Here is a 26,733-nt window from a genome sequence, read left to right as displayed (position 1 = left end):
ATGAATTATGTTTTTACCATTTTTCAGTCGAATATCTGTTCATTTGTAGTGAAATCTTTTTGCAGTAGTGCAGTGCGGTATTGCTCTTCACTATCAAGCATAAACTTGAAATGTAAGCTTGGCATCACCAGTAATTTGTAATTTCAATTTAAGAAAGAGCAAAGGGTTAAGTGAAAACGGAAATCCTATGCATTGAGACCACCCAACACCCACAGCTAAAACTTAAATGATAAACTTGCTCCAGATTTCGTTGCACATATTGTAGTGCTGGAAGTGTCAAATATGGGCTTGACACTATCTGGGACAAAGTAGCTTGCTTGGTTGGCACTTTAACCCCTCAGCTAACCCTAACCTATCTTCTCCAAGGCAATTAGGGATAGGTATACATGCTGTCCTAGCCAGCAACCCTTACATCCCATGAGCAAGTGAAAAAACACTTGTAGTCTTAATTTCCATTTCTAGCATAAAGTAAGTACAACCCATACTGGAAGAAAAGAAAAACTGTTTGTATGTAACAGTTGTCCCTTATTTTATATTTGCCCTTTTACTTTTCAGTCACCATTTTTAAAAAGAAACATCAATTTACATTGCTTGTGTCTATCACATTTTTTTTAATTGCTTAATAGTAAAATTTTGAAAATATTTTATTCCCATCCTCTAAAGTATCTTTGCTGTTTCAATACTATTAATGCTTAATCACAGTAGAGGCTGGTCGTAGGGAGCAGAATACAAAGTTTTGTTTTTATAGTAAATCATTGTTGGTTGTGAACATAAGGGGTATAGTTAGTAAGTTTGCCGATGACACCAAAATTGGAGGTGTAGTGGACAGCAAAGAAGGTTACCTTAGATTACAATGGGATCCTAATCAGAAGGGCCAGTGGGCTGAGAAGTGGCAGATGGAGTTTGATCTGGATAAATGTGAAGTGCTGCATTTTGGGAACATGGCTAGATAGGATAGTGAAGAAGGCGTTTGGTATGCTTTCTTTTATTGGTCAGAGTATTGAGTACAGGAGTTGGGCGGTCATGTTGCAGTTGTACAGGACATTGGTTAGGCCACTGTTGGAATATTTTATGCAGTTCTGGTCTCCTTCCTATCGGAAAGATGTTGTGAAATTTGAAAGGGTTCAGAAAAGATTTACAAGAATGTTGCCAGGGTTGGAGGATTTGAGCTATAGGGAGAGGCTAGGACTGTTTTCTCTGGAGCGTCAGAGGCTGAGGGGTGATCTTATAGAGGCTTATAAAATCATGAGGGGCATGGATAGGATAAATAGACAAAGTCTTTTCCCTGGGGTGGGTGAGTCCAAAACTAGAGAACATAGGTTTAGGATGAGAGGGGAAAGATATAAAAGAGACCTAAGGGGTAACCTTTTCATGCAGAGAGTGGTACGTGTATGGAATGAGCTGCCAGAGGAAGTGGTGGAGGCTAGTACAATTGCAACCTTTTAAAAGACATCTGGATGGGTATATGAATAGGAAGGGTTTGGAGGGATATGGGCCAGGTGCAGGCAGATGGGACTAGATTAGGATTGGGATATCTGGTCAGCATGGACGAGTTGGAACGAAGGGTCTGTTTCCATGCTGTACATCTGTATGACTCTGTTATACACCTTACGTGACCTTGATTTTTTGGAACTGAAGGGAGCTATTCAGCCCATCTTTAGCTAACAATTTATGGCAAGTGATCTGCACTGATGTCAGTTCACTGTATATTAATTAGTGTCTTCTAAAACCCTTAGCCATTCATTCAATAAGTTGGTTGGGAACAGGAAGGAATATTGTTGGTTTTGTACCTTACTCTTTGCTTTTCCACAACTGGATATTTAAGAAAGATGAGACAAATTACTTTGATAGGGATTATAAGCAAATAAATTTTAGCATTCATGTGCACAAATCATTAAAAACTACTACTACTCTGAAAGAATAAGAGAATGTTGCCCTTTATCTCAAGGGCATAACAATTAAAAGGTGATGTTTTGATTATATAGAACCTTGATCATACTCTTATTGATGTATTGAATTTTAAATATCAAACATCAAGACTGGTATACTTCTTGCAATAGATACAATGCTGATTCACCAGATTGATACCAGATTAAATAGTGAGTTGTGGTCCTTTGAATTTAGAAGGTTAAGCGGTGAACTAGTTGTCATATAAAAAGTTTTTCAGAAATCCATCAAATTCTGATCACACTATTTCAGGCCACGTTGTCAAAATGCAAGAAGTTTAGCTATGAGGAAAAATATAGATAGGTTTGGGTCGTCCTCTTTGGAATAGAGGCTGTGTGAAATATAATTGAAGTGTATAAAATTAAGAAAAGCATAAATCAGCCTATTTCACATCAAAGAAAAGTCAGTAACAAGGTGGGCAAAGGTGAAATATAATTGATTTTAAGGTGGAGTTGAGAACTTTATTTTTTACCTACCAGATGTGGGGTCTGGAACACTGTCTGAAATGGCACTGAAGGCAGAAAATCGCATTTATGATGTACTTAATATGCACTTGAATGGACTTTACCCACAAACTGTACAGATTGAGAGTTGGAAAGTGGGATTAGATTGGCCAACTCTTTGTGGTGGCATTGTCATGCTGGGCTAAGTGGCTTTCTTCTGTGTAAAGTCCTGGAGATATTCTTAAGCAAAATTTATTTGCTGAATAGAGAATTTAATTAGCAGAGAAGTGGTTAGCACTGCTGCCTCACCGCGCCAGAGACCCGGGTTCAATTCCCGCCTCAGGCAACTGACTGTGTGGAGTTTGCACATTTTCCCTGTGTCTGCGTGGGTTTCCTCCGGGTGCTCCAGTTTCCTCCCACAGTCCAAAGATGTGCAGGTTAGGTGAACTGGCCATGCTAAATTGCCCGTAGTGTTAGGGGCAGGGTAAATGTAGGGGAATGGGTCTGGGTGGGTGCACTTTGGCGGGTTGGTGTGGACTTGTTGGGCCGACGGGCCTGTTTCCACACTGTAAGTAATCTAATCTAATCTAATCGAGAATGTTTAAACAGCGATCTGTGTATTTTTACTGTCATAAACATATTCTGCAGTTTAAAAGTATTTTTGTTTCCTGAATTTAAGGTATATCAAAGCTAATATGAAAGAATTTTCCTCTTTCTTTGCTTCCCCTTAACAACATTAAGCTCAGCCAGATCATAAGTGATGACAAACTGTGAAGTTTCCATTTTCTCAACACTGCCTTTTGTCAATATTTCTTGGGAGTTGAGAACTAATAAAAACTTAATTGTGGCAGTTGCAGAGAAACTGGCAGTTGCAGAGAAACTAGCAGTAGAGACCAAACTCCTTGGAGTGGTGAATCCTGCTAAAACAGCTTAGAAAAAGGAACTATTTCAGCAAATTTTAAATTATTTATGCTTGTGTATCTTTGAGGCAAAAGGAACCCTTGTTTAGTTGCTACTCAAATAATCACTACCCACCCCCCTGCCCCAACAGTCCCCCAGACCTTGACTAGGACAAAAAAAATCAGGATGCTAATCAGTGACATTCTTGTGAAATGAATAGATGTTCATGACAGAATTGTACTTAACAGTTGTTTCCTTCACAATAAAGTAGCAAGCCATTGCTTGCACTTGAATATTGACAACTTGGATAAGTTTTTAAAACATACGTATGGAGCCACACCAAAGGAGTTGAGAACATATGGTAATAAACATTGAGTTAATAAAGGATGTTTTGATTGTTTAACCATTTTTGTCATTCCTGCAGATTTGTCTCTTGCAATGCAGAAAGTATACCAGACTTTTGTGGCTTTGGCTGCCCAACTCCAGTCAATTCATGAAAGTGCAAAGGTAGGGCTTGAATTTGAATATTATAACTTTTAGAAGAATTCTGAAGATTAATATTCTTGAAGAATGGATATTGGTTGCCATAATCTTTAGGGGGTGCTTTGTTCAGTTGGCTCGATGGCTTACATTCAGAATCATGCCTGTAACTTGGGTTCAGTTCAGATTCCATCTTGTTTTGCACCTGAGAGTTGAAGGCAGTGGCAAACCAAGAGTTACAAAATAAAATTGCCAAGAGAAAGGGCACAGGCTTAAACCGCAGTCTGAACAATATGCTCATTTATGTTTCAGCATACTTTCATGAACACAACTGATAATTTTTGCAATAACTATGGCAGAGCATTAGTTCAGATAAAGAAAATATTGCTGTGTGGGTTTCTTCCAGGTACTCAGGTTTCCTCCCACAGTCCAAAGATGTGTAGGTCAGGTGAATTGGCCATGCTAAATTGTCCATAGTTATTAGGTGCATTAGTCAGAGGGAAATGGGTCTGGGTGAGTTACTCTTAGGAGGGTCGGTGTGGACTTGTTGGGCCAAAGGGCCTGTTTCCACACTGTAGGGAATCTAATCTAATTGCTATTATTTCTAAAAAGCTGTGAGAACCATTCAAAGAACTGAGGATTTACTTCATCTTAGGATGACCATTTCCTATGTTCCCTTCTCCTGGAGTCTAAGTTATTCAAAACACTTCAACTTTTTTTTTCTGTCAACCTTACGAGCCATTTCTTTAGATATAATTCAGTGGTCAGCTCTTTATGAACAAACACCAATGATTTAAATAGCATTTGATAACAGTACGTGAGGAGAAACTGTTTTCATTACCAGAAAGATCAGTAAATAAATGACAGATTTGAGGTAAATGTGCAAACCTGCAAAGGCAAAATATTTTATGCATTTTTTTTATTTTTTGAAAGCTACTGGAAGCAAATTTAGTAATAACTTTGAGAAGGGAATCTGACAAATACTTCGTGGCAGCTTGCAAAGCGAGGAAAGAATGGGGCAGTGAAGCTAATTTGATTGCCCTTTCAAAGCGCCAACATAGGCATGATGAGAATCTCCTTCTTTTGTGTCAAATCATTGTATCATTTCTTACGTTTTGGCTATATTTGGCAGAGTTCACTGCTCAGGAAGGCTGTGGAGGCCAGGTCATTTAATATATTAAAAACTGAGATAGATAGGTTCTTGATTGTCAAGGGGATCAAGAGTTATGGGAAGAAAAAGGTGAATGGAGTTGACAAATGTGTGAGCCATGATTGAATGGTAGAGCAGACTCAGTGGGCTGAATGGCCTAATTTCTGGTCCTAAGTCTAATGTTCTTCTTCTATTCTAAATCGAGATGAACTGGGGGGTGGAATGCATTAAATGGTGTAAAAGCATGGCATGAAGTTGTGAAGAACCAACAGAAAATGGGAGTTAAAGATCAAATACTTACTTTCTCGTGGAGAAACTCCCCGAAATGAAACCTCACCCAATCAGGGCTAATATGTCCTTTTTTTAAATTTAAACTTTAGGGAAGATTATTCCTAGGTGGATTCTTCATAGCAGTGCTCAACCATTCAGCACCTTGTTTTCCTCATACATGTGGGGGGATGGTGCAATAGGAATAATGAGCTGGACTCATAATCCAGAGGCCTAAGATAACGCTTTGTAGACATGGATTCAAACTTCACCATGGTAACTGGGGGAGTTTGAATTCAGTTCATAAACATTCCAACCTTAAGGGGTGGGGGTGTAGGTTTGCTCACTGAGCTGTAAGTTTGATATCCAGACGTTTCATTACCTGGCTAGGTAACATCAGTGGTGACCTCCAAGTGAAGCGAAGCTGTTGCCTCCTGCTTTCTATTTATATGTTTGTCCTGGATGGGGTTCCTGGGATTTGTGGTGATGTCATTTCCTGTTTTCTGAGGGGTTGAAAGATGGTATCTAGATCCATGTGTTTGTTTATGGCTTTGTGGTTGGAGTGCTAACTGGTGGCTAACTTTCTTCCTGTTTGTCCTATGTAGTGTTTGTGGCAGTCCTTGCATGGAATTTTGTAGATGACGTTGGTTTTGTCCATGGGTTGTACTGGGTCTTTTAAGTTTGTTAGTTTTTGTTTGAGGACAAACAGGACACACGAACACCAGCTAGCCACAAAAAGACACGACCCTCTTTCCCTCGTAGCCCTACACACGGTTGAAAGAAATCACCATTTCGACTGGGACAACGCATCTATCCTGGGACAGGCTAAGCAAAGACATGCCAGAGAATTCCTAGAGGGCTGGCACTCCAACCACAACGCCATAAACAAACACATAGATCTAGATACCATCTATCAACCCCTCAGAAAACAAACATCCAGGACAAACCTATAAATAGAAAGCAGGAGACAACAGCTTCGCTTCACTTGGAGGTCGCCACTGATGATGTTACCTACCCAGGTAATGAAATGTCTGGATATCAAACCTACAGCTCAGTGAGTAAACCTCAACCTGAGCTACAAACTTTGCTAAAATTCCAACCTTAAGCCTACTCTGTGATGATGGCCAGGGAGTCTCAAGTAACTGGAAAAATCTATCTGATTCACTCATCTATTTTTAGAAAAGGAAATCTTCAGTTCTTAATTGGTCTGGTTAAAGTGACTCCAGACTCTGTGATTGACTCGCTAACTACTCAGTTTAAGTGCAATTAGAGATCTACTACAATTGCTGACCTTGTTAGTAATGCCCGCAGCTCATAAAAGAGTAAAGGAAATAGTGAAATGTTGTTCTCTTTAAAATTTGATACCTTTCCAGTGCTGATGAATCTGAGACAAAAATTTTCTGCAGCATGTTACTTTTTCTTCAGTAAAACATAAGGTTACGAAATAATAATCCCTAGTTTGAATTTGAATTAGAATTAGAGACCAGGCAGTTTTCAGTAAAATAGGAACTCTTTACTTAGGAGTAGGCCATTCAGTCCCTCAAAGCTGTGGAATTTCCCCAGTCCTTCCCACTGATGTATGCCTCCAACAGTCCCATTTTTCTAACCACACCGTGACCTTTTGGGATATCTCTCTAACTGCATCTGCTGTAATATGCTGTTCCTACTGAACTTGCTTGCCACATATCCCTCTTCTTTTTTTTATCTCCCCCTTTTTCCTTTTAACCTATCTTTGCTTCTTTTTCCAAACTCTTCTCTCTTTTTTTTTTCTCTCATTCTTCAACTGTCATCACCAGCTCTCCGACCCTCATATTTCCTGTTGTACTCCAGTATTCCTCTCCTCATACTCCACTTGACCAATTGGTAGGTTTTGGTCTTACTCGCCATGTGAAATGCCGCACAGAATTGGCTAGTCTTAATATGAACAGCAAAATAGTGCGGATTGGCTGCATCTTTCTTCATGTGTTAAATTCCCAATCTGTGCGACTTTAAGGAAATACTATTCAAAATACTGATACCTAACCGAAAATGTGGAAAGTAGTTGCTTGCTCCTTAAAACTATAAGGTGTAAAGGCAGAAATAGGTCATGCGGTCCATCAAGTCTGCTCCACTATTCAGATGAGATCATGGCTGATCTGATGAACCTCAACTCCAATTTCCTGCCTTCTCACCATAACGCATATTCCCTTACTAATTTTTTTTTAAATCTCAATTGTGAATATGCTTAATGACCTGGCCTAGACAGCCCTCTGTGATAAAGAATTACATGGATGACTTCGGCTCAGAAAATATTTCTCCTCATATCTGTCTTAAGTGGGCAACCCCTTTATTCTGAAGGTATGCCTCTGGTCCCTAGATCCTCACAGTAGGGGAAACCACCTCCTGCGTCTACTCTGTCAAGCCTCCTAAGAATCTTGTATATCTCCCATAAAATCTCTCATTCTTCCAAACTCTAATGAGTTAAAGCTCCACTTGCAACCGACTGTACCTCTCCTGAAAAGAGAGTCTCCATTCGAAGGATCAAGCTCATGAACCCTTCCAATACCAGTATACCTTTCCTTAGATAAGGGGAGCACAACTGCTCATAATATTCAAGCTGTAATCTGACTAGTGCCTTTTTATAGTTTCAGCAGGTGTTCACTATTTGTGTAAAGTGAAAAAAAGAAGAACAAATTGCTGGAGAAACTCAGCAAATCTAGCAGCATCTGTGCAGAGAAAAGTTAATGTTTTGAGTCCAGTTACCCTTGTTGTGGTTCTGTTTGCCGAGCTGGGAATTTGTGTTGCAGACATTTCGTCCCCTGTCTAGGTGACATCCTCAGTGCTTGGGAGCCTCCTGTGAAGCGCTTCTGTGATCTTTCCTCCGGCATTTGTAGTGGTTTGAATCTTCCGCTTCCAGTTGTCCGTTCCAGCTTCTTCTCCAGTTACCCTTCTTCAGAACTGATAGCAGCTGGTAGGCAAAGAGATAATTATGCTGCTGTCAGGTAGGGGAGAGAGAGAGAGAGAGAGAAATTAGCAGATGTGAAAGACAGAGTCCAGAGAGAGAAAATTCAGCAACCAAAGGGAATGTTGATAGTAAGGCAGGGAGGAAGGAAAGCTGGCTTGGTGGTGATAGGGTGGTAGTCAGTAGATAAATGTGGGCTGACAGTGTTGATAGCAACCCAAGTCATGACAGGACCTAGGGTGTAGAGATGGCTAATTGACAAGGCAGGAGATGTTGATGCTCTAAAGTTGTTAAACTTGATGTTGAGACCTGACAGCTGTAAAGTTCCCAAGCAGAAGATAAGGTGTTGTCCTGGCAGTTTCTATTGAGCCTCACTAGAGCACTGTAGCAGGCCTGAGACACACATGTTGAAATGACAAGCTACTGGAAGCTCCAGGTCATTTTCATAGACAGAACCTGGGTCTCCTGCAAAGTGATCATCCACCAGGCACTAATTTTATACTCCATTCCCTTTCTTGTATTCTATCTGGGCGGCACGGTGGCACAGTGGTTAGCACTGCTGCCTCACAGCGCCAGAGACCTGGGTTCAATTCCCACCTCAGGCGACTCACTGTGTGGAGTTTGCACATTCTCCCCGTGTCTGCGTGGGTTTCCTCCGGGTGCTCCGGTTTCCTCCCACAATCCAAAGATGTGCAGGGCAGGTGAATTGGCCATGCTAAATTGTCCGTAGTGTTAGGTAAGGGGTAGATGTAGGGGTATGGGTGGGTTGCGCTTCGGCGGGGCGGTGTGGACTTGTTGGGCCGAAGGGCCTGTTTCCACACTGTAAGTAATCTAATCTAATCTGGCAAATGTTTGTTCCCTCTCATAACCTGTCTATATCCCTCTGCAGACTCAGTGACATCCTCACAACCTGCCTTTCCAATTATTTTAGTCATCCGCAAACATGGCAGTGATACATTCATGTCCCTCATCTAAGTTGTTAATATGCATTGTAAATAATTGTGGCCCCAGCACTTATCGCTGTGGCACTTCACTAGCTACAGGTTTAACACCCTTGGGTACTTACTTATGTTCTTTTACTTTTTCAAAATCCAAATATATTACATCTTCTGATTTCATTTTCTTTCTTTACTCCTTGTTACTTCTTAACAATCTTGAATAAATTTGTTAGGCATGTTTTTCCTTTTGAAGTCCATGCTGAATCTGCTTGATTTTATTATCTATTTCCAATTGTTTTGCTATTATATCCTTTATGATAGATCAACACTTTCCCAATGATAGATGTTAAGCTAGCTGACCTGGACTTATCTTTTTTTTTGTGTGCCCCTTTCGAATAAGAGTATAACATTGGCAATTTTCCAAATGTCTGGAACTTCTCTCGAATCTAAGAGTTCTTGGCGATTTACTGCCAATGCACCCACTACCTCTGTGTAGCTCCTTTTCATTTTCAGATGCAACTCATCAGGTTCAGGGCACTTAACTGTCTTTTAGCCCTGTTGGTTTCCTGAACGTTTTTCTCTAGCGATTTTCCCCCCCCCCCCCACCCCGCCGTTTATTCAGTACTTTTGGGAATGCTCTTAATATCCTCAACAGTGAAGAACAATGCAAAGTATTCATTAAATCTATTATTCCTGCTTCATTTTTATTTCCCACCCTCGTTCCTTTTATGTATTCAAAGAAGCTCTTGCTATCTGTTCTTGTATTATTTGCTAATTTGCCCTCATAGTTTACTTTCTTCCTTCTGTTCAACTTTTGGTTTTGAAGCTTTCACAGTCCTTTGGTTTGCCACTAATCTTTGCCACCTTTTGCTTTTCTCTTTCAATTTGATAATATCCTTAACTTGATTAACTAGTTTATTCCCCTCCTAGAACCCATTGCCCTTACTGGGATATATCTTTGCTGTGACTGCTAAAGTATTTTCTGGCATTCCCTTTCCCAGCCTGCTCTTGCCAACTCAACCTTTATTCCTTTTGTAATCACACTTATTTGAGTTTTTTTTTACACCTAAGTTTTTCAATCTCCAAACTGAATGCTAAAATCTATCAAGTTTATGATGTGTTCCCTCGGGGATTTCTCACGCTGAGATAATTATCAAACCTGCCTCATTATACATTGCCAAATCCAAAACAGCCTGATCCCTGGTTGGATCCACAAAAGATTGTTCAGAAACTATCACTCTAAGAATTCCTCCATGTGGCTACCTTTGCCAATTTGATTTTCCCAATCTACATCAAGATTAAAGTCACCTATGATGTGTATTCTACTTTTTTTTATATGCCCTCATTATCGGACAATTACTGTTAGGGGTCTATGGACTATTCTCAACAGTGCCTTCTTGCCTTGTTGTTTATTTCTTAACTCCATCCATATGGATTCTAAACCATCCAACTCAAAAGCTTTTCTAGCTCTTATACTTATTCCATCACATACTAACAAAGCTTTCCCATCACCCTTCCTTTCTTGTCCTATTTGAAAAGTCACATACTCCTAAATACTTAATTCCCAATGTTGATTTCCTTGAAACCATGTCTCTGTAGTGCCTATAAGATCATACCTATTAACCTGTACTTGTGCTGTTAATTCATTTAATTTGTTCCAAATACCTCACACATTAAAGAATCATTATTTTTTCTTTTTTGCCATTTTGTCAACCCCTGAGACTATTTGTTGCTGTTTTCTTATTGTAGTCTGCAAGTCCTTTTTGCTTTGTAAGCCACACTTGCAGAGCACAATATCGAGTTCCCTACTTTAACACTCCACTATCACTACTAGTTCCTATTTCATTCTCTCACTTAAATAGCTTCCTGTGCCACAATACCATTGTCATTGTCCCTACTGTACTCCTTCTTGCCCACAAAACTTGCAAGAAACTCGTAACTAAGACACTTTTAAGAGCTGCCCCTTGAATTTCCATCTCTGTTTCACCTACTTTCATATCCTCCTGTCCTTGATTATAGTCAGAGTTTGAATTGCCTAATCTAAGGGCTCTGTGCACCTTCTGGAGCAAACTCCAATAACTTGCCCTCACCTGACGCAGTTAGAAGTTAGTTTATTTAATGTTTAACCAAATAACATAGAACCTTAATGTAAATGTAATAACAGAAGATTCGTCACAAGTATGATTTGATGTGTTAGTTCTGCAAATGCTTATGACATTGGTGATGTTGCACAGTTGTCTTTGTGGCATAGATGCATTTATGAATGATCAAATATTGTAATATCCTTTTTCTTAGCTCTGCAATAAGTAATATTCCTTTAATTCTACTAGTTTCAACAACAAAGTAAGCTGCCTTTGTTTTACTCTGTGTAGTATCATTTGAATTTGAGCAGTGGTGAAACATGAGATTTTTTTTTCTTCAGATTTTAAGAGAACAGTATCTTGGCTATCGGAAAACATTCCTTGGAGATGCTACTGATGTCTTTGAAGCAAGGCGTGCTGAAACTAAGAAATGGCAGAATGCTCCACGCGTTACAACTGGGCCAACTCCCTTCAGCATACCAAATGCAGCGGCAGTTGCCATGGCTGCAACATTATCACAGCAGCAACAGCCTGCTACAGGTCTGAATGTCTTCAAGTTATAGATGAATAGTGTTGAGACAAATATCTGGTTAAAATGGGTCATACCATATAGTGAATAAATCTATTACTCTTTATTGTCTTCCTGGATACATCTCCGTGGTCTTACTGCTGTATTAGAAAGCAACTAAGACTTTGTACTTTTTTTTGTATTTAAATAAAATGATCAAGATTAATTATTGATACCTGCATATATAACTACTAGATCATTATTATGCAGGGTATGCAAAGCAATAATCCTAAACTGCAAAGTACTTAATCTCTTAAATTGATGTTTAAAAGATCATTACTGCTACAGTAATTTAGAAAATGTGAAGTGACTTTTTATACTGTAACCATGACTAAGAATTTAGTTTGATGTGACCAGTGAGGTTTTTTTCAGTGTTGAATTGTTGAGTCACCAACTTCTGATGATAAATTTCAGCAAATATGAAATATTTATTAGAATTAATGTTTTTGTTCAAAAAAACTTGGTTAATATTTAAACTCCAGAGATGGCTATTGGGTGAATTTCAGCCATATATAGCCCTGAGTGTGTTTGATTGGATTTTGCTTTGATTAACCTATAGGCTTGATACTACTGAAGGATGCCATTTCATACCATATCCACTATATTTATACAATGACATATGTTTTCACTACGTTAATTCATGACAAAGTGTTGTATAATATATTGGTATACCAATGTACTCTCCAAAATGTAATTTATGCTTAGGATCCCCAAGTGGTGCATTCCTAATCTGAGGTAAAAGGTGCCGAGCAGAAGTTAGACACTTTTCCACAAGGATTTCGTTGGGAATGTGACTCATTCTAAATTGATTGCTACTGCAGCCCTCCTATCAGCTTGAAAACTTGTCATAAACCGTGACAGATCAGATGCCAGTTTTCTTTGGCACACTGGGTTGGTGGGAATTTTAAAATAGCCTTGATTATTTTTGAATGAAATGTTCCTTAGTAAAAATTGCAGATTCCCATTGCAGGTGCTATATCCAAGTAGAAACAGGTGTCAGAAATACAAAATTAAACTGGCTTTTATTTTAGAATCGAAATGTCAGGGATATAATTTTGAGAAAATAGTGAAAAAAGATACTTTGAGTATAACTTTTGGGAAGGTGTAACACAAAAAAATGTTCTACAATAGTATTAATACATGTTGGTCTTTTTTAATAAGAAATGAGGCTCAACAAAAAGTAAATTATGTTTACAGAAGAAACTAAGTAAAGGAGTACTTAACCAGTATTAATGTGCTGCATTTTCTTATACTTGCACCATAATTAATACGGTTCTGCCTTGTTTAGCATGTTCCAGAGCAGCATTTAAAATGCAAATAACTGAATTTGCCAATCTCAGCTAAGTAATGTTTGTTTTGTACAGTTTTTAAATATTTATTAACTTGTAACTCTCCCTTTTTGCCCCCACCAGTAAAACTGGCTGGTTAGTATGTGATATAAATGAAAATGAAGGATCTTTTAAATAAATGTAAAAGAATACAAATATTTGTTATTAACTAGTGTTAACAACAATATAAACATTTTAAATTAATTTAAGATGGTAAAGTATTTAGAAAATGAGGCTGCTAGAATAATATGCAGGTAAGTTGGTGCACTTATTGTGTGCTATATTTTGATCAGAAAATACAATTTTTATAACTTTAGCTTTCTGATGAAGCAGTAATAAAATTGTCGTTCTAATGAAAACTGAAATGTCTTAAACGCCAAAAAAAACACTTCTGCCCAGTATTGTAATGTTGCAAACACTATGCAACACTATTTCTTTTTATATACCAACACAGTGCCACAGTTGCCTTCCAAATAACACTAGATTATGACACTGGTTTGATTATGAAATCAGTCTTTGTAAACTATATATTATATAATACTACCATATCTGTAAACTTGTGTTAAAAATCATTTGTGCGTTTGACTCTTATCATTGTTCTTCGAAATCTATATGATGCAAAGAGACAGTGTCCGTTTACTATGACTTAAAGATGGCTGAATTTTTGAATACTAGGAAAGATCAAATTTGCCTAAAATTCTACTTGAACCATCTTTTAATGTTCCAACAAATGTTTTAAAAAGGTAAGATACTAGGATTCTGTATAAAAATTGCAGTTGTGTAAGAGTTATTTAAAGTTTTAAAATGAAGCCCAAGTCGGTGCACATGATACTGTCTCTTTACTTAAGAATTTGACCCATAATTTGCTTATATGTTTTCTGGCTTTTCTTCTGGCTTAATTTACATATTTCTATTTCTCTACACTAAATTCTCTCTCTGAAACTTGAAGGTCTTCTAGAATATCAGAATACAAAAGCAATATTATGTTCTACCTTTTTAAGAAGAGAAAATAAGTAGTGTATTTGAACTGTGAAAAGTATGGATGTGTTAAATCTACATTTGGAGTTTAAATTCAGTGGTGCCTTTTCAAATTGCGCACGCAAAGAAATTCACTTCTCATTTGTAACTGCCTTGAACTTGAATGATTTATTCCCTTGGTTTATAAAAGGTTGCCTAATTTCAAACTGTAGTGCACTAAAATGAAGATAATAGCAGTAATGGTTTTAAAAAATGAAATTGCATTGTTATGTTGCCATGTAACTGAGATGTTTCAAAACTAAACAATAAATTGAGCCATGAAAGATTTTATTGTCTTGCTTCTTTATGTATTTTGTTCATTTTAAAAAGTACTGCTAAATTGATTTACAATTAAGTGTAATGCATGTGTAAAATCTGCCAACATATAAAATTGGGGTTTGTCACTGGATATGAATTGTTGATTTAAAAACTAACACTTGGAACATCATTAACTTGTGCCGATCATGCATACTATGCTACCACTACATTTTATAAAAATATACAGAGAAATTGGTAGATAGAAAGCTTTATTAGGTTTTTATAAAATTCAGCTTACACATTACTAAAGTGGGTAAATTTGCTCAAATACAGTTGACTTAAAATTTGAAATAAATTGAATATGTATCTATATTTTAACATTTGATTTGCTTAATAGTTTTCAATCTAGTTCTAAACCAATTATTTATAACTTTTAAGTCTGGTTATTTCCAGTTGATGCTCTTGTCCACTATCTCAACAATAGCAAATATAAAAATTGTTCACATTGGTGAGTTTTATATATACTTATTCAATAAAACTACGTCGAAGAGTAAGGCAAATTTTCTGGTTTTTCTGTACTAGGACCGCAACAACCTCTGGGAGTTAATTTTGGAACACCATTCGCCACATGTATTGGTGCAGGCTTGCAGTCAAGTGGCTTAGGTTCTACAAATCTTGGAGGTACAATTTTAAAATCTTCTTAATATACGTTTCCATTTTAATACTTAAAAATGTTGGTTTTCAGATGCACTGAATCAATTACTGATGAGAAAATAAACCTGAAATGCAAAGTTTCCTTCCAAGAGACACTATATAGTTTTTTTTTTTGAGAAAGTAAATAATAATTATTTAAAGGAGATGTTTGTTACATTTGATCTGAGTCATGCATGAAGTTGTTTGATATGTCATGCATCTAGAATTTAGGTGAGGAGCTGCCATTTCAGTATGGATTTTCAAAATAATAGACCTTCTGTTAATGGTTCTACAATCTTTCCTCACCCCTCCTCATTTTCTGCAGCCTCTTTCCCCCCACCCCCACTCCAAATTAAATCTACGTGAGTTAAAATTTATCACTTGAACTTATTATTAGGCTAAAACCTCAATTAGGACTGGTTTTAAATATTTCATAGGAACATAGTTACATTATCAGTTACAGATTGGTCTCAAGTAAATGTCCCCCCCTGCCACCAGGAATTTGCAGAATCTCAAATTTAATTTAGAATAAAATATATCTGCAAAGATATTAACTGAATTCTTTAGAATATGTTTTGGGTTTGGTGACCCTTTGTCAGGACTGATTTCTCTCTACAAATGCTGCCAGACCTGCTGAGCTTTTCCAGCAATTTATGTTTTTGTTTCTGATTTCCGTCATCCGTAGTTCTTTCGTCTTTTTTTTTAAAACCGTCTGTAGGATTCTAACTAAAGAAGTCTAGAATATTCGCATCAATTTGTTTTGTTGGTCAGATCTTTGAGATATTAAATTGGAGTCTACAATCTTTTAAAAATGGTTTTCTTATCCTATTATAAGAATCAATCCTCCTCTACATCATAGGTATGGTTACAGTATTACATATTATAGGATAGTTAACATAAGTCAAGCCATCTCAACATAACTGCTATACTTAATCCAGTTAGAGATAATGTTGGTTGTTTTTATTTAATTGGAAAGAAATGTAATGGAACAATTTGTTTGGATATATGACTCCGCTTTCAAATTCACCTAGGAGTAGATGTTCAGAATATTCAAATCTATCTGGAAATAAATTTAGGAAATGAAAATATTTTATGAAAATTATACATACAATCCCAGTATAATGTTGCAGTTTTTTTTATTGTCTCTGCTTTTGAGAAGAAACCTTGTTGAGACTTTAACTCTCTCTTTTACGCCAGAGATGGCTATTGTGCTGTAACTCAGCCATGGAGGCTAATTTTTTTAAGGAATTTCTTTTGTTACTGTTGTCTGAGTTAAAAGATAACTCCTTTTTGTTTATTATCTTATCTTATGACTTGCAGAAGTCTTGATGGCTCAATGTTTTTATTCTAAGTATACTTGTAGTGCAAGGGTGTTATGAGGTTTTTCTATTTTTTTTTCCCGTGCTTGCTTGTTTCAGTCTTGGTCTTTGCAAAGATTCAGATTCTATTTAGGCATTTGATAATTTGTACTCCCTATACTAACTTTCTTTTAAAACTATTGTAATATTCATCTGATTTCCTCTCTCTTTTTTTGAATACTTTGTAGCTTTGTTGAAAATCTGTCCTCACTATTTTGAAATCCTATTTCTTTTATTGCAGTTTCATATTTCTATATAACTATTTGTGCTGATAGCTTACCGACTGAACGTATGTTCTCTCATGTACATTGCAAATCTGTTTTTGTGTTTCTTGTAGTCCTCCTTAGTGTGCTTCTATCGGAATGGACAAGCTTCCTCTTCTAGTATTATCAAATGCATGTTCTCCTTCATGCACCTTTTATTGCTTTGCTTGCTTATGTATACCATTGCCAATGTATTTTGAAACCCTCCCCAACCAAAGTTAAAAATCACACAACACCAGGTTAAAGTCCAACAGGTTTAATTGGAAGCACACTAGCTTTCGGAGCGACGCTCCTTCATCAGGTGATCGCCTCATGAAGGAGCGGCGCTCCGAAAGCTAAAGCGCTTCCAATTAAACCTGTTGGACTATAACCATGTGTTGTGATTTTTTTTTAACTTTGTACACCCCAGTCCAACACAGGCATCTCCAAATCACTCCCCAATCACAATACTGAAACTTCCTGCAATGACTTTGGTCCCTATCCTGTTGAGGTGCATACTTATCCCTTATTGAATAAGGGCCCCCTGCCACAGAACTAGTCCCAATGCCTGAAGAATCTGAAGCTTTTCCTCCTGCACCATGCCTCAAACCAGATTTATTCTCCCAATTTTCCTCTTGCTACTCGGTGAGGCAAGGAATGACCCCAGCTGACTGTCAAGCTCAAAAGTAACTACTTTGACTTTGAGCAGCTGGAGCCATAGTTCAGTCCATATTCGGGAAGATGGGTTGAGATGGATGTGAGCCAGCCACATCCAGAGACAACCATGGAAGCAGGCATGTTCTTTGCTCAAGTGGTCAATCTGTTGTAATAAATTATTCATTTAATAACAGTACTCAGGAACGTTTAACGATGAAGCAAATTAAACTGCTGGTAGAGCTAGCTAATGGCTTTTGCTCATGTACATCAGATGGCCTGTGGTTCAGTGCACTCCAGAAGTTAGTGTCTGCTTTGTCTCCAATGGTAATGTAGAGTTGAGGCCACAGTCAGATCAGCCATGATCTTAATGAATGGCAAAGCAGGTTAGAGTGGCCAAATTGTCAGTCATCCTAATTTGCATGTTTGTTTTATTTAAATGAAAGATGAAGTGACTGCAGCTTTCAGTCAAAGGCTGGGAATTCAAATTACTTAAAGGTTTATTTTAAGTGTTGTGATCTTGAATCTTCCCTTTGGCATTTCCAGCTCCTTGAAAAAATTGCAGTTCCCACAAGTGGGAACTTTGAAGCAACAAAGTGATCAATTTAAACTCAACATTTTGTTTCAAATGGCCTGGCCAAATTTGGAACTTCTGCCTGTGCAATTCATAGACTGTCCCCTTTCCTTCTGTTGGCAAAAAATGGTATCTTCCAGAAATGGGAATAGGGCTTTTGCATCTTATTCCTGACATGTACACATGTACTCATTTTTAAACATTTCTTGAGTTATCCCAACTCAGCAAATGGCCATCTGCTCTGAGTGACTGACTGACTGACTGGCTTATGAAGAAGTTATACACTACATTTATCAACTTTTGATTCCAACACATTTGAATTATCCTTACGTATTTGTGTGCAGCTAGCTGATTTGTTTTAACAGTCAGGGAAAACCATTGATTTTGAATGGATTAACACAAGTTGATAAACCTAGGGCACTCCCTGCTTCAGTTCATGTTCTAACTCTTAAGATGTTTGCTTGTTGCTTTTCTCAAAGCATGAATTTTCTTTCCATGACCAAAATTATTAAATAAACATTTGAATCACCTAAAAGCATTTGCTGATTTATTTATAGAATTCTCTGGAAAATTCTCAGATCATCATGGCTCAGCTTTTGTTTAATGATGCAGTTTCCTCAACTGTCTCAACATATAAATGATTGTCATTGTAATGATTGTGTGTTATCTGGAGTACAGATCGATTAGATGATCATTGAAAGTGTCTGGCAAAGAACATGTTTTCCTGATTCTAACTGAAGTAGATGAAAGGGAAAAAGATGGAAGGGAGAGAAAATCTAAAACTGAAATTCAGAGGAAAGGAAATACGAAAATGTAAATCCATTTTGTTGTACATTGAATGTTACATTTTAAAACAACAGCTGTTAGGTGACCCAGTGCTAATTTACATTGAGGGTTTAGTGGAAGCACTCAGAATGCCCACCCAAATCTAAAATGCAGAAAATAGTTTACAAGGGGAAGCAAACAGGAAAAAAAAATTGATTCCATTCTTTGTTTCATTTCTTCACACTTCTTACACTTTTGGAGAGTATTGGTGAGATGCTGAAAGGGTCACCAGGCTGAATGTCCAAAATCTATTTGAACTGCTTATTGAGTGTTCTTTTATGAAATGGAGTGGAGCATGTGCCTAGTACAAGTCTCAGAGGCAGGCTTCCTAACTTATTGTGTCTCAAGACCTCATTGCCTCCTGATAAGTGGAAAGTGAAATGCTGAAAGAGGATGGAGCTTTTTTTAAGTGTATTACTTGTATAGGGTTATAAAGTTCTTGTACAATTTTAAACATTTAGGTTTGGATAATAAACTGTGAACGGCACATGAAAGCATTAATTCATAAAGTTTTTAAATGCCATTTAAAATTCCCACACTTTGAAATAATTGTCATATTTTATGATCTATCAGTTTTCAAATATTTCACTTTTTTTTTCCCTACTGTCTCCATTTTCACTCAATTCCAACATTGTTAACAGAGCATTAAAAACAATATGAACTGTGAATGATTATGAAACAGAAAAAAAGATACTGCAAATGGCAACAGTCGAAGGAAGGTGGACTGCTGGAAAATCAAACTCCATGAGGAATCACCAAAAATTGTTATGTTGAAGCCTAAAACATTAAACTTGGTTGTCTTAAAATTTTAAGTTTACAAAATATCAACAGTTCTACAAAGATTATAAACAACTTGTGACTATAATGTTGGGGTCATTTAGCTCAGTTGGACAGATAGCTAGTTTGCATTGCAGAGTGACACTGGCAGGATTCAGTTTCATACCAACCGAAGTTTCCATGAACGACCGTCCTTCTTGACCTCTTCCCCTTGCCGGTGGCATGGTTAAACCACCACCAGTCATCACTCTGTCTCAGAGAGGAGTTCTATGGCCCTATGGAACTATGATGGCTTTACCTTGGCACAAAATTGCACTTACTTTCTTTTTTAAAAAAAAGAAAAAAACACTATCACTGTATTCTAACAGATGAAAGGCTTAACAGACCATTAATTTTTCAATGTATAATTTCAGTTACATCACACTGCAAGTTATTGCTATAAATTCTGTGTTACGATCGAGCCCTCCACTATCACCTGATGAAGGAGCATCACTCCGAAAGCTAGTGTGCTTCCAGTTAAACCTGTTGGACTATAACCTGGTGTTGTGTGATCCCCAGTCCAACGCCAGCATCTCCAAATCATGAAAAAAACATCAGTTGTGATCGACATGCAAATTCACCCAGTCTAGAATCATTGCTTTGTAAAATTTTAATCATTTCAGGCATGCATTTTTTAAAAAGGCACGATAGAAAGTCAATATTCTCATTATCTCCACTTTTCTTTCACTTCCTTTTTTTTTCCCCTTGGTAATTTTTTCCTTGTTTTACACAAACATATTCCCCAATGTCATCATGGTACTTTGGTACAAATGCTTTACAGACAATTTTTTTTCATTTGTTTTTGTCTACTTTTCAGTGTATGTTATGTAGCATTTGCTATTTAGTTTATCAACCTAGGAAAGCATTTTTAACCCTGTTCTCAGAATTTTGATTTTTGCTGAGAAATACTCCACATGAAATACTGAGTTGTTTATTTCAGCTGCCGTTTTTAATGGAGTTTTGTAAACGTAAACTTGGTCCATTCCCATTTGGTTACATGTTGGGTTTGCTGTATAACTTCTTCAACCGCATAAATTATATTAAGTGTACAGTACTTATTCTTGTAGGATTTGGAGGTACTTCTGGCTTTGGAAGTAATACTTCAGGCACCACCTCATTTGGATTTGGATCAACCAATAAGCCCTCAGGAAGCCTCAGTGCAGGTTTGTTTGTAATTTTGTATCTGTCAATGTTCATCCGTGGGTATGATGACCAGGAATTCTAGTAACTCATTTCTGCATAACATAGCAGAAAGCATTTGAATTTTCAAATGTTTTGATGAAAGAATTGAACATTCAAATCCTAATCCAATGTGGGTCTGTTGCACTTGTACTGGATAATTTTTATGATGCCAAAATTGTATTGCAGTGACACTAAATGTCTAGATTTTATCACCTTTATGAACAATGCCATCAAAATACTTTGACAGTGCCTTTTTTTTTCTTAAACCACTTGCCATTTGAGATAAGTTGTCTCGAAGACATTTCAATATCTCAGAATCTGTCAATTGAGCAAAATGATATTTCATGGACAGACTATTAGACTAGAATTCATCTCCCTTGCTTTCAAGTGGCCCTACAAATCTCTGCTCTAATTTTAAATGATGACCATGCTTGGATAAGCAATGATAATTTAGCCGATGCTTTTCTGGTAAGATATTACATTGAATTCCTCCACCATTTAATTGCACTTTTGAAGATCTCTAATTTTACAGTACAAAAAGAAGCTATTCAACCCATTATGTCTGCACCAGGGCCCAGAAAAAGCTCTGCAGCTAATCCCATTCCCAAGATGTACCTCTGTAACCTCTGAGTTCATTCCTTTCAAATATATATCTAGCTCTTTTGAAACCTCCTATGAAATCTGCCTCCACCACTCTCCCAGACAGTGCATTTCAAAACCTAAAAACTCGAAGTAAAGAAGTTTCTCCTTTATCTCTGTCCTAGCCCTCTTGCTAACAGTCTTGAAATTGTAACCCCTTGTTACTGACACATCAACTAGTGATTCTGTTAATATGCATCTAAATTTGGGTTTAAGTAAACGGGATATATAATTCTCGGTTGTGAGCTTATACGTTTTGGATAAGCAAAGCCTTGTGTGGATATTTTGGTTCAATTTGGAGATTCTTGAAGAAAAATAATGTAACATGGAAACAGGGTTTGCAAATGGGATTAAGACACACACTGATATGACAGATAAATACCAGCAATGACTGTATGTACCAAAGAACACATTTGTGCTGTAATTGCCATGTAATTTCACAAAAATAAGCATGAAGATGTGTTTGTGTGGGTCCCAGACCACAAAATTCCTAAATAGTAAAGAATATATTTTCCTCTGTTCATTATTTTTGAAACTTCGTTACTCCAACTAAAATACCAACATTTCAATAACAATCTACTATCTACCAGCATTGCACACTTGTCTGTTGTGGCTTGTAATATTTTTAGTGCTGGGTCATGGATCCATGGATGAGTTTGGATGCTACTATTCATTACATTTAATGGAGTTTGTTGAAAATACTTTGAGAATATCAATCTAACTGCTTCTAAGCAGCACTGTGGCTTTGTCATCTTTCATTGAGGATTTGAAGTCCTTGATTTTCTTCTCTATGCTCATTTTGCATCTAATTTGGATTCAATGCTTATTGACCCTCCTGGTCAGGGATGTTATTTTGTTTTCAAAATAATTACAGCACGGTAGACCATTTGGCCCATCGTGTCTGCCTAAATGAGCAGTGTTTTTGCCATTTACCTCTCCTTCTCCCTGTAAATGTGCATATTCATCCTTTTTGGATAATCTAATTCCTTTAATGCCTTGAGCGCACATTCCAAACCTTAACCACTTACTCTGTGAAAGCATTTCTCTTTATGTCTCCATTGCTTCTGCCAATTACCTTTTCCCATTAGGGACACCGATTTAACAGGTTTTTTCCTCATCTACTCTGTCCAGACCTCCCATGATCTTGAATACCTTCACCAAATCTTCTCTCAACCTTTTCTTCTTCTTCAAGGAAATCCTAACTTCAAAATCCATCCACATAACTGAAGTTTTTCATCCATGGAACTATTCTGATTTTGTCTTCTGATTTTGTCTTCTGCATTCTATCAGTTGTCTTCACATTTTGAAGTAAATATGTTTAACATAACCTCCTTTTACAGATGTATGATGATACTTGGTTTCCCAGCATTTGCTGTTTAGTGCTTACAGTGGAGTATTTGGGAGGCTTCTTGCTGAAACAGAGAACAAACAGTGCACAAGTTTTTGTGACTTTTTAAAGCACATTCCCCTGAATGTTGGGGGAGGGGATGCAGTTTTAAGGCTTGCCTTTTGTGTCGTTTACACACAAACACGTTCTAGGTCACATGCTGCTGTTCTCTAAAAATTCAAAACTTTGGGAAGTCAGAGGGTGGATAATCTGTGGAACTTGTTGCCTTAAGGTTGTGGAGGCCAAGTCATTGTATTTAAGACAAAAATAGATTCTCAATTGGTATGGGGATCAAGAGTTACAGGGCAAAGACAGGAGAATGGAGTTGAGAAACATATCAATCATGATCAAATGGAGGAGCAGACTTGATGGGCCAAATGGCCTAATTTTGCTCCTATGACTGATGGAAGGCAGTGATTTAGTGGTAATATTATGCAACTAAGACTTCAGAATCCCAAGGTAATTTGAGGACTCTGATATGAATCCCACATGGAAGTAATGATGAAATTTTAATTCTATCAAAGTCTGAATTAAATATGATTGTCATTCAAAACACCTCTGGATCATTGGCTTTCCTTTAGGAAGGAAAGTCTGCCATTCTTATCTGATCTGGCCTGCATGTGACTCCAGATCTACAGCAATGTGGTTGGCTCTTCATAATGACCTCTGGGCCATGGGTTGGACAGTATATGCTGGCCTAGCTGGTGATGTGTTATCCTCCCATTGGTTTGGAGCTTCTAATCAATTACCTTTTTTTTCTTGTTGTGTTCCTTTTTTTCCTGCAATGGTGTACTGTCAATTTTTTTCCTTTGGTTTTCTTCTATCATCTTCAACATTATCCTCTATTCAATCTTCATACTGTAAATACTAGTAAATATTAAGTCTTTTATTTGTAGCAGTGTTTTCTTAGTTATGTTTTAAACCTATGTTAATGAATTGCACACATTGTCTGAATTTATATGAAGCTCTGAATAATGGCCATTGCTGAAGATTGTTTTCTCCAAAAACATTATATTTGTGCCATGCTGTTAAATGTCTCAATTACCATAAATTACTGGATTTTTAAATTCTAAAGATTTTTTCATAATATTTCAGCTTCCGTCTCCAGTGTACGTGTGTTGTAATCTTTATTTTGTTCCATATAAAACTTCTTTTAAAAAATGATTTGGGTTTAGTGCTTTTCACCTCCTGGCTGCATTTGACACTTCATTAATATGATTGGCCTCTTGAACAGTCTGATTACATAACTCAGTGCGCCAATCATTTGCATGGTAAGAGAAATGAATGAAAAATCAGGGCCATTATCTTGAGTATTCAAAACTTGAACTAAAACCAGATCCATGGAATACTGGCATTAGATCTGTGTGCTTTTTACACTGTATTAGCAATGTGTTTCCTTTTTAAAATCAAAATCCCCTTTCTGTATTGCTGAGACAAATTTATTCAGTCTAATGATTGCGTTTGTAGTTATTTAACACTTGTAGTTTAGCAAAAGCCAGGATGGAGACAAGGAACCTACTTTAAACCTGTTAATATTTGCATAGATGTTGTCAATTACTTCATGAGTAGTTTTTGTTTTTGTTTTCCTTGTGCAAGGTTTTGGCAGCTCAACCACATCTGGATTTAACTTCAATAATCCTGGGATCACAGCATCTGCTGGCCTGACTTTTGGCGTGTCCAATCCTTCCACATCAGCCTTCCCCAATAATCTAGGGACACAGCTTCTGCAACTGAAGAAACCTCCAGCTGGAAACAAACGAGGCAAAAGATAGGGAATTGTCAGTGTGGGAAAGGGAATATATTTTCTTAAATTAGGCATGATTCATGTGGTTCTATGTCCTAAAAATGTTTTTTTAATAGTTGTAGATACAAAAATACCAACAAATAGAACGTTTATATTCCAGCCGGGGAGCTTTAACCAGAAATTCCTTTGTTTCTAAAAGGATTCTGATAATGATCAGTTTTAACAATTGAAGATTATATTTTTGAAAGTAAAGCAAGATGGATTGTGTACCTGGATAATTTCATATGCATAGTTGTATCTGTTTTCTACTTCAGGAATTGATCACAAATGTATCTAAGAACAGCTGCTATGTAAGTGAATTTGAACCATGGGTGCTGCAGATGTCTGCATAACTGCAAAATTCATTTGTGTAAAGTCAGCAATGTATATGTTTTAATATGGAAATTTACAGCTATTATTTCCTTTAATCATTGCACTTTTTTTATACAGTAGGTACTGCCCAATATTTGTCTTTGCAGTAAAAAGAATTGAATGTCTTACTTTTGATGAGTTGTTAAGGTACTTTGAAGAAAGCTTTAGTAGTGGTGACTTTCCTTTAACACATAGTCAATGTCTATTTTTATAAGATAAGGGATACTGCTATTGAATGCCTTTTTGTTAGAGAGAAGGGAAATTGAGATTTGCTGATTTGGATGAGATGGTTGAGGAATGCCACAGGATGTCCTGAATTTTGTTGTGTGTATGTATTTGCATGAGGTCCTGCATTCATTTTTCAGTGACTTTTGAAGGCCAGATCTAATGAAAATTGTTTTCATTGTGACTACACATTTATTTATAACATTTGTTTCAAAACTGCAGTGAAATAGTCACTAAATTTCCAATGTATTTGAAGACTGTAAGTTTTGGATCGGAAGAAAATTAAATTGTATTTCAAGAAATATGATTTGGATTAAAATAAAACAACTTTCACATGGTTTGTCTTGCTGTATTTTAATGAGTTCTACCCCAAAAGTTGAGAATAATTACTTTACTGACCAGACACTCATTATGCAAATTTACCTGCACTTTATCCATTCATTGAGGGAAAAGAAAATTGCCACTTGGGTTGTGTATTGTGCTTTTATGGTGTGGACAGTCATGAGAGAAGCAGCTATAATCCAATCAGCATCAAATGATGGAGCAGGTAACAAGCAGCTTACTGCTGCTAATAATTTTCACATGCACGTAAATTAATTTACATGTCAAAATTGCAGTTTTACAAGTTTCTTACCTCAAAAGGCTTTTGGCACATCTTTCTTCACTTGACCAGTCTGAAATGTCTTTCCAAGGAAACCTCTTATTTCAAGTCTGCAGCATCACTTTCTGAACTCATTTAAATCAATTAATTAATCTTCACTGGATTCCCGTAAAGGAATAACTTGATGCAGGTACATGATGCTCACATTTTTAGCTTGTAGTTAGACTTTATAATTATTTAGAGTGCCTATTGTCAGATGTTGGATATTGTCAGGTTAGTCTTCTCTTTTTACTGCAGCTTGATGGAGGGCAAAAGGTGTAAGAGGTTGGACAGGATTGGGAAATAACACCTTTAAAGTTGAAAATGGTATTTCATTAGGCTTGTGAATTGCAGCAATAGTGTCACAACAATTGAAAAATATTTAATATTGTAGTTGTCCAAAAAAAAGAGCAGAAGCATTATGCCTTTTATGCATCGAAGAAACCTGACAATGCTGTTAGAGAAGAAACAGATTGGACAGACCACTTAGGACTTTGGACAGATGGTTGGCTGAAAGTCAAGTTCTAAAATGTTAGTTTCAACCTATCAAGTAGAACCATACGATGTTACAGTATATCTTAGATGATTGGATTTGCTATCAATAGAAGGGGTTTGAATTCAGTCCACTGAACTTAAATATTGCTATTGTTTTAAAAATACTGTCACTGCTGCATGTAAGAATTTTCTACACCCAAAAAATTTTCTTCTGAAATATTCTTGATTGTGCTAGTTGAGCAACTCGCATTGGAATTGCTGCAATTTGCTATAGGACGGTATTATTAAATTGGAGAGGCTTCAGAAATGATTTACAAACATGTTGCTGGGACGGGAGGGCTTGAGTTATAAGGAGAGGCTGCGATTTTATTTTCATGAGCATAGGAGGTTGATGGCTTTAAAAGAAGTTTTTATAAAATCGTGAGGGGCATAGATAAGGTGAATAGCAAAGATCTTTTCCCTAGGGTAGGAGAGTTCAAAACTAGAGGGCATACATTTAAAGTGAGAGGAGAAAGATTTAAAAGGGACTT

The 26,733-nt window shown here is 36.9% G+C and overlaps 1 protein-coding gene across 2 annotated transcripts in view; it reads left to right on the top strand.

Annotated features, from left to right (window-relative positions):
• The window catches only part of nup58 (nucleoporin 58), a 60,189-nt gene extending 34,781 nt beyond the window's left edge, over positions 1–25,408 (top strand). The window contains exons 12-16 of one of the 2 annotated variants that reach the window (XM_072577331.1): positions 3,715–3,797; positions 11,489–11,687; positions 14,901–14,999; positions 20,548–20,643; positions 24,285–25,408. In XM_072577331.1, coding sequence (XP_072433432.1) covers positions 3,715–3,797; positions 11,489–11,687; positions 14,901–14,999; positions 20,548–20,643; positions 24,285–24,460 — 653 coding nt within the window. In that variant the 3' untranslated portion in view covers positions 24,461–25,408. The remainder of the gene's footprint in view (positions 1–3,714; positions 3,798–11,488; positions 11,688–14,900; positions 15,000–20,547; positions 20,644–24,284) is intronic. The other variant, XM_072577332.1, reaches the window with a different exon arrangement.
• The last annotated feature ends 1,325 nt before the right edge of the window (positions 25,409–26,733 follow it).

This window comes from Chiloscyllium punctatum, chromosome 9 (genome assembly GCF_047496795.1).
Source record: "Chiloscyllium punctatum isolate Juve2018m chromosome 9, sChiPun1.3, whole genome shotgun sequence".
Lineage (NCBI taxonomy): Eukaryota > Metazoa > Chordata > Chondrichthyes > Orectolobiformes > Hemiscylliidae > Chiloscyllium > Chiloscyllium punctatum.
This window is presented reverse-complemented; position numbering and strand designations above follow the sequence as displayed.